The sequence below is a fragment of the Euprymna scolopes genome, chromosome 36 (genome assembly GCF_053919585.1).
Source record: "Euprymna scolopes isolate OS-2025 chromosome 36, ASM5391958v1, whole genome shotgun sequence".
NCBI lineage: Eukaryota > Metazoa > Mollusca > Cephalopoda > Sepiida > Sepiolidae > Euprymna > Euprymna scolopes.
The window spans coordinates 86,117,495-86,130,424 of record NC_136517.1 but is presented as its reverse complement, the minus strand read 5'-3'; the positions used below and the strand labels follow the sequence as shown (position 1 = coordinate 86,130,424).

At 35.3% G+C, this 12,930-nt stretch overlaps 1 protein-coding gene across 2 annotated transcripts in view; it reads left to right on the top strand.

Moving 5' to 3' along the window:
* Positions 1 to 12,930, top strand: part of LOC145260661 (uncharacterized) — a 169,086-nt gene that overhangs the window by 155,474 nt on the left and 682 nt on the right. For both annotated transcript variants that reach the window (XM_080119009.1, XM_080119008.1), the window contains 2 exons: positions 4,806 to 4,950; positions 8,293 to 12,930. The exon at positions 8,293 to 12,930 is cut by the window's right edge and continues 682 nt beyond it. In XM_080119009.1, coding sequence (XP_079975135.1) covers positions 4,806 to 4,950; positions 8,293 to 12,930 — 4,783 coding nt within the window. The remainder of the gene's footprint in view (positions 1 to 4,805; positions 4,951 to 8,292) is intronic.

Below are 12,930 nucleotides of genomic sequence, written 5' to 3'. Positions count from 1 at the left end.
TTTTTTTTTTAACCGGAAGCCTTGCGTCGAGCCGGTGCGTACAAGACGTTGATTTTTTTTTTTTTTATGCAGTCTCTGACCGTGAATGTGTCAACATCCGGTTCGGGCCCAACTCTCATTAAACCTTACAGATGTCAAGTGGGAAGTGGAGGTGGAACTGAGGCTGAACAATAACAAAGGTCTCCATATATTATTAATACGTCATACTTCACGGTGACACACCTGTTAGATCACCGAAGTTAAACAACGTTGAGCCTCGCTAATACTAAAATGGGTGACCATTTGGGACTGCCAGGTGCTGTATGTATGTGGGAATCGAGTCCTCCACACAAGCGGACACACAAACACAAACGGATGATCTTAAGGCAAACACGATTATCGGTGGTGTTCAGTGAGAGCATATTTCGCGTCTTCATTCCATGGCAAAGTAGACAATGCGTTTTCTATTTAATATCCTACTTAATAATAGAGGATGAGGGCACAAACCACAATAACAGGCGACACGTCCTCTACAACTCCACGTCCACCAAATAAATTTATTCACGGCAGATATAAAATCAATAATAGTAAGAGTTCAGTGAGCGATTATAAGTAATGTTACTTGCGTTTATAGTCTTTGATGAGAGGTCAGAAGCGGACTGGCGTTCACCAGATTGGAGAGCGTTTATCGTCATATCTGCTTTTTGATGTCTAACGAAGAAAGAGATAGAAAGGAGGAAGCGAATACGGAAGTGAGATGTTATGCCCCCTTGTGGCCAAGAACGATATTACCAGCGTTAAAGGGCGATAATCGTGTTTGCCTTAAGGTCATCCGTTTGTGTTTGTGTGTCCGCTTGTGTAGAGAACTCGATTCCCACATGTGTTCTCCGCTTGTCTCGGCATTGTTTCCAGTCGTTTAGCATTTCTCCTTGCCACCGGACTCAAGCAGTGCCGATTTAGAAGTGATGTAGTTGGAGATTGGGCAACCCTTGCCGCACGATTACGCATTCAGCTACCCTTACTGGAGGTATTCATTGTATATTGAGACTGAGCGGAGGCATCTAGATCTAGAATTTGGGTTAGAAAAAAAAAAAGGATAAAGAGTGTGAGTCTAATGTAATATTTACGAGGAGTTCGGGACTAGATGAGAATTTTGTTCCGGTGGATCAATAAAATTTTCAGTGCTTCAATATTATAATTAGGACTATGACAAGAGCATATTCTTTTCATTGTTTTGACTCTCGAGTATATATCCGACACAGTTAGACCCAGTTAATCAACCGAGAACCACATCACTCTATATAAAAGCAGATAAGATATCAACAGATACGCATTCGAGATTCAAAACAATGAAAAGAATATGCTGTTGTCATAGCTCTAATTATAACAAAAAAAAATGGACACACTTGGGGTATTGGTTGATATTATTTTTCGATTGTGGTCAATTATTTCTATGCAATTTTTATGGCGTGCCTGTGGTAAATGTCGCTTGACAATTTGGTTACTGTGTGTGACGTTGTGATTACATTTCAAATGGATCGAAAAGTTCTATGTAGAGACTTGTAAGGAAAAGAAAACTTTGACACGAAGTTTTTTTAGGTGAAAGAAAAACTTTTCATCTGGTTTAACCCACCAGTCGCTGACACGTATTTACACAATTCGACCCAGTACGTTCGGCCTTTCAGCATTTCATTGTGACGTCAGATTCATGGCTAAACTGCTGACGCAACATTAATTTTGTGCGTGAGTCGTCAATATGCGTAAATATTTAGATATTTAAATAACGGAGCTTGCGGCTACATTACACTGTGGTCTTAGAAAAAACAAAGGAATAAAATTGAACATATTTTTTGTTTAATTGGTTTATATATATATATATATATATATATATATATATATATATATATATATATATATATATATATATATATATACTAGCAAAAGTACCCCTCGTTGACTGGGTTCAAAAACAGCCTACAGAAAATGGACTCTGATTTATGAAAGTATGATAGGTTATGAAAAGGAAAGGTTGTAAAGAGATAGCTTCGAATTTGGGGGTATCAAAACCAAAGCAAAATATGATAAAAGTAAAAATAAAATAGATAAACCCCATCATTTATTATACCATACCTGTTCACACTGAAACACTTATCACAATATTCTGTGGATCTATATTTAAAAAACCTTGTTAAACTTTGTGACATATTTCCATTCTATGGAGGTCAGGCGCGAACGAACACCCCCTAATTTTATTATACCATATTTCTTCAAACTGAAACATAATTATCAAAGTATACTTACGCAGATAGATATGAAAAGTCTTTATTAAAGTTTGTGCCTATTTCCATTCCATGGAGACCAGGCGCGAACGCAGACCCCACAATTTTATTATACCATTCCTATTTAAGTTAAAACATACTTATAAAAGTATTCTTATGTACATCTATATCAAAAACACTTGTAAACGTTTTTTTTTATTATTATTATTATTATTATTATTTATTTCCATACTTTGTGGACCAGGCGCGTACGCAGACCCCACAATTTTAATGAATCATCATTATGCCAGATCAAACATACCTATTCCTGTGTCTCGATACATCTTCTATCATTATATGGGATCAGTTTTCTATAATAGTTAACCATATAGGAGCCTATTTGTGACTAGACACACACACAGACGTTCAGCTTTATATTCTCTATCTATCTATCTATCTATCTATCTATCTATCTATCTATAAATGTGAATGTATCTGTGTCTATGTGTGTGTACATTTCCCTACGCAATAACTCTGTCAATTTTAAGTCTACAGACTCGAAATTTGATACACAGGGTACTGAGATTTGGGAAAATCGATGTGATCGGTTTTCGGCCAGAAATTTGGCGATTAAGGGGTCAAATTTCAACGATTTAACCTTTGAGAACTCTACTCTAGAAATCTTTCTGTACAAATATATATATATATATATATATATATATATATATATATATATATATATATATATATATATATATATATATATTTGAACCACTATAAATGTTTCATGTTTTTTAAATTCTATTTTGCTACATTTTTATACAACTTTACAGTAAAAAAAAAAAAACTCAAAATAATCTATTAATGTTTATTATTTTATTTCCAGTTATGAATCACTCATTAAAAATAAAATATATTAATACATTAAAATTATATTTTGATACATTTTTTTATATTCAATAAATGTTTCGATTTTCATATTTTGGGGTTATTTATTTTGTTATTAGATTTTTTGCGTTATCGTAAACACTTGTTTATATTTGAGGTTCACATAATGGCCGCTGGATGTCATTTCTCTTTCAAAAAAACCAAGGGTCGATAACTCATCTCTGTTGCTAATATGTCACTAATATGCAGAAATGCCTAAACAACTGATAATCCCTAAAACTTGTGTGAATTATTGGAAGCAAAAAATACGGTGATTGCAAGAGATTAATTGACTTACAAGCAAAATAGTTTTCCAACGAAGCACTTCGGATTATTATTATTATTATTATTATTATTATTATTATTATTATTATTATTATTATTATTATTATTATTATTATTATTATTATTATTATTATTATTATTATTATTATTATTATTATTATTATTATTATTATTATTATTATTATTATTATTATTATTATTATTATTATTATTATTATTATTATTATTATTATTATTATTATTATTATTATTATTATTATTATTATTATTATTATTATTATTATTATTATTATTATTATTATTATTATTATTATTATTATTATTATTATTATTATTATTATTATTATTATTATTATTATTATTATTATTATTATTATTATTATTATTATTATTATTATTATTATTATTATTATTATTATTATTATTATTATTATTATTATTATTATTATTATTATTATTATTATTATTATTATTATTATTATTATTATTATTATTATTATTATTATTATTATTATTATTATTATTATTATTATTATTATTATTATTATTATTATTATTATTATTATTATTATTATTATTATTATTATTATTATTATTATTATTATTATTATTATTATTATTATTATTATTATTATTATTATTATTATTATTATTATTATTATTATTATTATTATTATTATTATTATTATTATTATTATTATTATTATTATTATTATTATTATTATTATTATTATTATTATTATTATTATTATTATTATTATTATTATTATTATTATTATTATTATTATTATTATTATTATTATTATTATTATTATTATTATTATTATTATTATTATTATTATTATGATGATGATGATGATGATGATGTTTAATATTTTAAGTCCTGACGATAACTAAGAGAAAGTCGTGGCATATGGACTAAATGTTACGTTGTATAACCTGGAACAACAACAATTACGATTAGAGATGCTTTGTTGCCTGTTGGTGGATATTTTAAACTGATTTAGGGGCGATAATTTAAGCTGGTTTTAAGCGAATTTGTTGCTGCGGACTTTCTTTTTGCCTCTTCAATTTGAAGTTATTTTTTTTAATTGACGTGAACACTAGAATATTTCAATTAAAAGTCAAATATGAACAGGTAAAATTATAGAAGAATAAAAAGCCAATCAAATGAGGTATAGTTTGTTTAAACAATTACATTAAATTTAGCTTTAAATTTGCAGTTTTGGAGAGAGAAAAAAAATAGAAGTGCGGACTTTCTTTTTGCCGCCTATATATATATATATATATATATATATATATATATATATATATATATATATATATATATTTGTATATCTTCTTGTGTTTCTACAGGAACCTGAGATTGTGAGTGTAGATCTACGGAGTCAAGATTTTATTGGTTTGGGTTTCAATATTTCCGGCAGCATGCGAGACGGAATTTACATTAGCGAGGTTCACAATCGGGGTCCCGCCATTGAGTCAGGTGTCTTAAAAGTCGGTGAGTACAATTTTTTTTTTTTTTTTGGCGCACGTTATTATTTAGAAAGCCATTCTTAATATGGGAAAGGAAGGGTCTCTTTTTTTTTTTTTAACTATACTGTGCTTTCACCTAAGAATTTAATAAATAAAAAGTAAAAGAAGCTAATATCAGGTTGGTGCAAAAATAATGTCGTTTTTTGACATGCAGTTGAACATCAAAAAACGACATTATTTTTGCACCAACCTAATATTTCGAAATCATAACATCTTTTTTTCCCCCAGGCAGATTATTATCGAACGGTAACTAATCTACCGGATTATCAAATAAATAAATAAATAAATAAAAATAGAAAAAAGTTAAGTATTTAACATTTTTAAAGTGGTGCTCCGTTTCTAATACAACGTTCTTTTAAATCGATATCCCATTTTGGAAGCATCGACTTTTTCGGCTAAATTTCGCGAATTCAGCCTGTTTTAAAGCATTTTTTCACTAGTCAAAAAAGCTTTAAAAAAAAAGCTAAATTCGCGAAAATTCGCCGCTTCTTCCAAAATGGAGGATCGATTTACTAGAAGGTTGTATTAAAAATGTTAAATATTGAATTTTTTTTTTTTTTTTTTTTTTTTTTTGCAAATACGCTTGATTAATGATAATAATAATCTACTGAATTAAATGTAAAAAAAAGACGAAAATTAAAAAAATACAGAAAATATTAAAAAAAAAGAAAATACGTACATTCATAAATGATACGAAATTTTAATATGATTATATAAAGATCGTGATCATTTAAACATGATGACACTTTTTTAAATGGAAATCGCTGCGGACAAAGCATGAAGCCACTTGATATAAGAATTAAAAAGAAATTCTAGTTCAACATTAAAAACTATGATAAAAGTTAGATTGATAGATTTCGACTTAGAAAACAGCAATTTATTCCCCTTTGTCGGAAACATCGTTCAGTGAATGTGAGGACTAGAGGACAAAATAAGGGAAGCGAAAGTTGCGAGGCTGCTGAAAAAAAATCCAAGGTCCACTTTCTAATCTCCTAGTTAAAGGGATAATTTCTGACCTCCCAAAACGGCAATTCTTCCCCCTTTGTCAGAAACATCACTCATAGAATGTAGATAACTTTTAATGGTACAAAACTTATATAGTGCTTGAAAAATAGTACGCAGAAAACCCTTAGGAGCGCGTTGCATCAACAAACTCATCAGGAGTTAATCGTTGTTTCAACACAGAAATACAAAAATGAATTAAATTATCACAAGAAAAAAACAAATACTCAGTGATATACGAATAGGAATGCGTGTAAAATAATATATATACGATTATATAAAATGTACGTACAAATAAGATGCATGCGTATGAGAACAATTAGAATATATCTCAAGCTTTAGTAGGGAGTATTCCAATTCTTGCTGTAGGTATTCATTTGAACCTGAAATCCTAAAAATTGGTCAGTTATCTCATAATATGTATAGCAATAACATACTGAATTTTCAAGAGTCTACAACAATTTTGAATGCCTGTACAAAAAAAAGTCTGGAAACTTATTAAAGGCACCTCGTATATAATATATATATATATATATATATATATATATATATATATATATATATATATATATATAATAGCCTAGGGTGTTTGGAGGCGTGGGTTGAGCATAAAAAAAGTAGTAGTAGGCAGGCAGGCTCGAACCCGTACCGCGAAGGAGGAAAAAATGTGATGTCTTTGCTATTGCGCCCAATCGCCAAACTGGAAGTGGTGAAGATTTAAATTAAGGCTAGCCAATCGAAAAGAGGGGATGACTTTCGAAAATATCGGCAAAAAAAAACCTCTCCCCGAAGAAAAGTGCCCAGTTGATGATGAAGGAATCGATGTCTTTAACCAATTTTTCAATATTTGTGGTCCGAAGGGTCGAGCTTCAAAACAATACCAAACTTGTAAAAATCCGTCGCCTCTGTCGAAAGTTTTAGGCAGACATACATACATACATGCATGATGATTGATGATGATTGCAACGTCTTGTCAGACGAGTGCCACTCCCTCAGAAATTTAAAATCCATGACCCCAAATGCCTGACGGAGTATCTATACAAATACGATGTTACAGAGTCTTAGCTTTGTACGACAGCTAAGTCTCTCTCTCGGTTCAAAATGTTGAGATCCAGCAACAAGCAAGAGCAAGATAGCCAGCAACAAATTAAACTGCAGACCAGCTTAATGCGGGTAATGGTCTTCCGCTTTATGGTTTTTTAAATCAGAGATTTGCTTCTCCTAGAAAGGTTGCCTTCACCACGGCTTACAGGAGCCCTCTCCACCCCAATACACATATACACACACACACAAATATACACGGTGCTAGTTGGCCGTTGACCCAGAAAAAGAGTTCATTCGCCCTTTGGAAGGTCTTGTTTTTAATCCTTCAGGGCGACTAGCCGCCCTCTTCACCAAACAAGTCTGGTGGGGGAACCAGTTTAGTCGCCGGTGACCCGACCATGAGGCAGGTAGTACTGGGTTACATGGTACCAGTAGCACATGACATGACCTGACATACATACATACATACATACATACATACATTTAAACAGACAAGTGAAATTTTTATTATAGATGATGAGGTAACCTTTTTTTATTTCTTTAAAATCTCGTATTTAACCAAAAGTTTTCTTTTTGTTTCCTTTTCGGATTACCATATGTGCATATATTTTCGCAAACGCAAAATTATGTCTGTGGAGATTCTAGTATTTTAAAATCAATATTTATCATTTTATCATTGGTACTAGCAATGTAAAAATCGAGTTAAAAAATTTTTCCTTATTAAAAGAATCGTTTCTGGAATCGGAAAGTATGCACAAATTTGTCCGAATCGGATACCGAGTTCGATACCAAAAGTTTCGATTTTTTAATATTCACGATTTCGATTAATCGTCCCAATACTAATGTGTGTGTGTGTGTGTGTATGTGTGTGTATGTGTGTATGTGTGTGTATGTGTGTGTGCGTGTGTGTGTATGTGCGTGTGTATGTGCGTGTGTATGTGCGTGTGTGTGCGTGTGTGTGCGCGTGTGTGTATGTGTGTGTGTATGTGTGTATGTGTGTGCGTGTGTGTGTATGTGTGGTATGTGTGTGTATGTGTGTGTATGTGCGTGTGTATGTGTGTGTGTATGTGTGTGTGCGTGTGTGTGTATGTGCGTGTGTATGTGCGTGTGTATGTGTGTGTATGTATGTGTGTGTATGTATGTGTGTGTATGTGTGTGCGTCTGTATGTGTGAGAGAGTAACGTTTGAAATGAATGGAGTATTTTGTTTTATTTAGCTTCAAGATTGTAATTTTCTTTCTCCAATCTTTTTGTTCTTGTAGGTGATCGTATTCTTAGCGTGACCATTTCCTTTGAAAACATGGTTTTCGAAGACGCCCTGACGATTCTAAGTTATGCGTCGCCCTACCCAGTGAACATCTGCGCCCAGAAACACAAGGTGCACCTCTCTTCACAGAAGGGCGTCAACAGCTTCGAGACGCAACTGAATCACCCCCTCTACCGGAGCCAGTCGTTGGACGCCCTCAGCACCATGAGGAAAGAAACCCTGCCGATGAGAAGTATAAGCGAGTTGAAATCTGACGATATGGTCGGGTATGGCTCGCTCACCAAGGACATTGTTGGTGGGTCCCCCAGATCCCGGTTTCATTCGACGACGAACGACCTGCACGGCGAGGCGAAATTAGAGTTGCCCGTCTCCGCTCAAATATCTGAAGTAATCATCCACAAACCGCCGGAACCGCGATTGCAGCATGAAGATGCAGCGCCAGAATTGTCTTCGCTAAAGAACCTAGAGAACGATCCGAAAAACGACAGTGTTAAATTCCGTCAGCCGTATAAGCTGCATCCTTCGAAGGGGAAAGATATAGCGGAAACTTTAGAGAGTACTCCGAATCTCGGATCGACAGCAAAGTTTCCGTCGTTCGACTCAGACGACTCCATTTCCAAACTGGACGAGAAAATGGACATCCACTTCTCAAACTGCGACAAGGAGTTTGAAGATTTGAAACAGAAAGCCGACGACGATCATTTTAAGTTGAATTTAGAGGTTAATGCTGATGGGGACTCATGTTTGAATTCCCCAAATTCCGAAAAAGAATTTGAACAGTTGGAAAATAAAATAAAGTTTTCTGACAATTTTGCAGATATCTTTGACAGATTTGACGAGGATAGTAAATTTGCAGGATTGGATATGAGTTTTGATGATTTTATAATTAAAGACAAAGAACCCTATAATAATGGCGTCGCGGGTATGGCCGACAATTCGAATAAGATTTTTCTAACGGAAGACGTCTCAACAGAACTGATGACCGAAAGGAATATGGATAATCTGAAAAGAGACGATGTGGCATCGACAACTTCAATCAACGACGACATCTCTTATCCTCCTTCTGGTGTGCCTGCGATAAAAATTAAAGCACTTTCAGACTGGACATCTCCTAAAGTGTGTGGACCGCCGTCTTCGACTGATTTCTTCACGGAAGAGAAACACGGGCTTCTGACGCGCCCTAAACGGTTCAGAATTGAAGACCATTCAAGAGAAGATCCTTTTCAGAAACCAAAGGCGAAACCCTCAACCGAAGAAGGAGATCTCGATTTTTCTTCTTCTTTTTCAATAATCCGAGATCGAACACCGACTGAAGCAACGTTTGATGAACCCGACAGCGTTAAAGAAATAAAATTACACCTTAAAGACGCCAACGAAAACGAACCGTTATCTTTAGCAAAAAACATCCAGCTTCCATCTACGAAAGATGAGGCGTTTCTATCCGGTCCGAGACCAGTCGTGGAGGAGACTGTATACAGTGTTAATAATCTTGTCCAGAAAACGATGCCAGATATTTTGGAAGAACGCTCGTTTTTCAAATCCAGCATTGCGCCACCCACAGCCAATCTGGACAGTTTGAACTCTCAGTTTTCAACGACAGTAAAAGATGTCGATTCAGATCTGTTGAAAGCGAACCTGAATCTAAAAGAGGTTTCCTCTAATCTGGAGAAACCTAATTTCCCGATCGGGGAGGAGGGTTTGTCATTTCTAAAAGATAATACCAAATCAGGCGATGTTGAAGCCACTACTTTGAATCCAGAATCTGGAGGTGCTAGCATTAATTCTGCTGTCTTGTTGTCCGAAGAAAATTCTAAGAATATTGATCCGTTTTTTAAAGCTGATACGACCGAATCTCCCATTTCCAAATACAAAGTGGTGACGGAAGAAACAAGTATTTCCCTCTGGAAACAAGAGCTCGACTCCGACAGCACGGACACGGATTCTTCTGAATATGAAGTCAAAACGGACCCCATCGACATTTCTCTAGTGAATACAAATCACGTGAACATTTCTGCCCCAAAGCTAGATAAGTTAGCAATGCCCTCTGTTAATACACAAGAGTTAAGCGCCCCTCCTTCAAAGGCGGACGATTTGAGCCTTTCTTCTTTAAAGACTAGTGACTTCGCACATTTAAACACGGATGATTTGAACGCTCCACTTTCAAAACCATATGATTTGAACATCTCACCACCAAAAACTGTTGATTCAAGCGTTACCGCTTTAAAGGAGGACGATTTGAGCCTTTCTTCTTTAAAGACTGGTGACTTTCAAGTCGCACACTTAAACGCAGAAAATTTCAGTGCCTCTTTTGCAAAAACAGACGATTTGAGCCTCTCTCCGCCAAAGACAGTTGACTTGGACATCATTTCTCCAAACGCATATGACTTGAACGCTTCTCCTCCTGATGCTATTGATATGAACGTTTCTTCTTCAAAGCCGGACTATCTTACCAATTTGAACGACCCTCTTTTAAAGACAGAGGATGTGGCCGTTAATATTTTAAAAGATGGTTCAAATATTCCCTCTCTAGTAGCAGTTGATCCGAATGTTCCCTCGTTAGAGAGTAACAATATTTACGTTTCCCCTTCAAGTTCAGATAATTTTTATATCCCCCCTTTAAAGGTACGAGATTTTCCCGTTTCATTTTCAGAAGTTGACGCTTTTAATGTCACTCCCTTAAAGGCGAATGAGATGACCATTTCTCCTGTAAAAACAGACGATTTCAACCTTTCTCCGTCAGCAGATTTAAGCATTTCTTTAAATTCGGTTGACTTGGACAGCCCTTCTTCTAAAGCCGACGATTTGGGAGTTTATCCATTAGATGCTAGCGACGTGAGCCTAACTACATCAGCCACGAGTGATTTGAGTTTATCTCCTTCAAAGGCGAGCGATTTGAGCCAATCATATTCAAAAATCGACGACATAAACATATCCCCGCAAACAAGCGATTTGATCCTCTCTCCTTCGAAAACAAGAGATTTGATAATCTCTCCTTCAAAAACAAGTGATTTGATCATTTCTCCTTCGAAAGCAAGCGATTTGAGCTCTTCTCCTTCAAAAGCAAGCGATTTGAGCCTATCGCCTTCCAATTCTAGCGACGTGAGCCTCTCTCCTTTGAAATCTGATTTGACCTTATCCCCTTTAAAAGATGGCGATTTAAGCTTATCTCCTTTAAAAGCGAGCGTTCCTTATTTAAATACAGGCGATGTGAACGATTCTTCAATAAAGACGGGTGATTTTGATATTTCTACTTTAAATAAATATGATTTGGGTGATTCAACGTTGAAAACAACGGAATTGAGCGCGTCCACTTTAAAGGTGGATCATTTGAAAGATTCTCATTTCACAGGAGACGATTACAGCATTTCTTCTTTAAAGTTCAAGCGAGTCAACATTGAGCCCGATGATTCTGCGATCTTCCAATTAGAGTCAAAAGAAAACGGTACGCTTCCCACAGTCTTAAACTCCGAAATAAATATAGATTTACCAAATCTGGACTCTGCAATGAAAACGGAAATTATCGTTGACAAACGACCGGAGGCCATCAACCCCAACAGGATCGTTCGAGAGGAAAAAAGGCAAGTATTTACGGAACCAATCAAATTGCATTTCGTATCAAAAACTGAAGATCCACCAGTCAGTGAGAGATCGGCCCCTAAACAATCAACTTCACAAATGCCCGGATTAACAACTGTCGAGATCACGGAAGAAACGATTGAGCGCAAAAAAATGCATAGGGTGACGCCGTATAAATACCAGTTTAAAAGTTTTGATATAAAAGACATAAGCTTGGATGATGAGGATTCCATGAGTCCGAGTTTTACAAATATAAAACAGAATTTATTTACTGAGACTCGTCCGGAAGTCGACGAGGAGACCATCTACTCTGTTGAACGCAAGCAGAAAGAGAAAACGTTTGCCGCATCGGTTCTAAAATCAGACGTTGCCCTTTCAAGACGGAGCTTGGATTTCGCCGTCGAGGATGGTGACACCACCGACGGTAAAGTCACTAATGTTTCTCAGGCCAATTCTAATGTCCCTGGAAAATCGTCTTCGGGTGAAAGTTCTTTTGACTCGGAGAGCGAGGAACAGAAATCGGAGGAGATAGCGGATCCAAACGAAAGGAAGTCCGTTTACAAAATGTCTCTGTTTAAACGAAATCGATCGGAGACCCTAACGTCAAGCAGTTCGTTGGATAGCGATGAAGATGGCGCGACAAGCAAGAATAACTTAACCGAGGGCTTGCTAAGCCAACCCTTGAAAACCGAACTAGATCATGATGAAAGGGGGTCGTCCTTTGCGCCCTCTATTCACGAGTACAAGATGCGAATTCTCTCGTTGGAAATCGACAGACTTCAGAGTGATTTGAATGCACGAGGAGGGACACCTAGAGCGACCTTAACGTCACCAAAAGAAGACGAGGGGGAGGAGGAAGAAGAGGATGGGGAGGATGAGGACGAAGAGGAGGAGGAGGAAAACCAGGACAAGAAAGATGAAGCTTTCTTCGAAATGACTGAAGACGAGTTCTCAACAGACACGCAAAGCCTCTCGCCGAAAAGCGTGGTCACTCGTGCTATTTCTTGTGATGGCGGATTTGTCACGTCTGATGACAGCGACCCAGCAAAACCGCGAA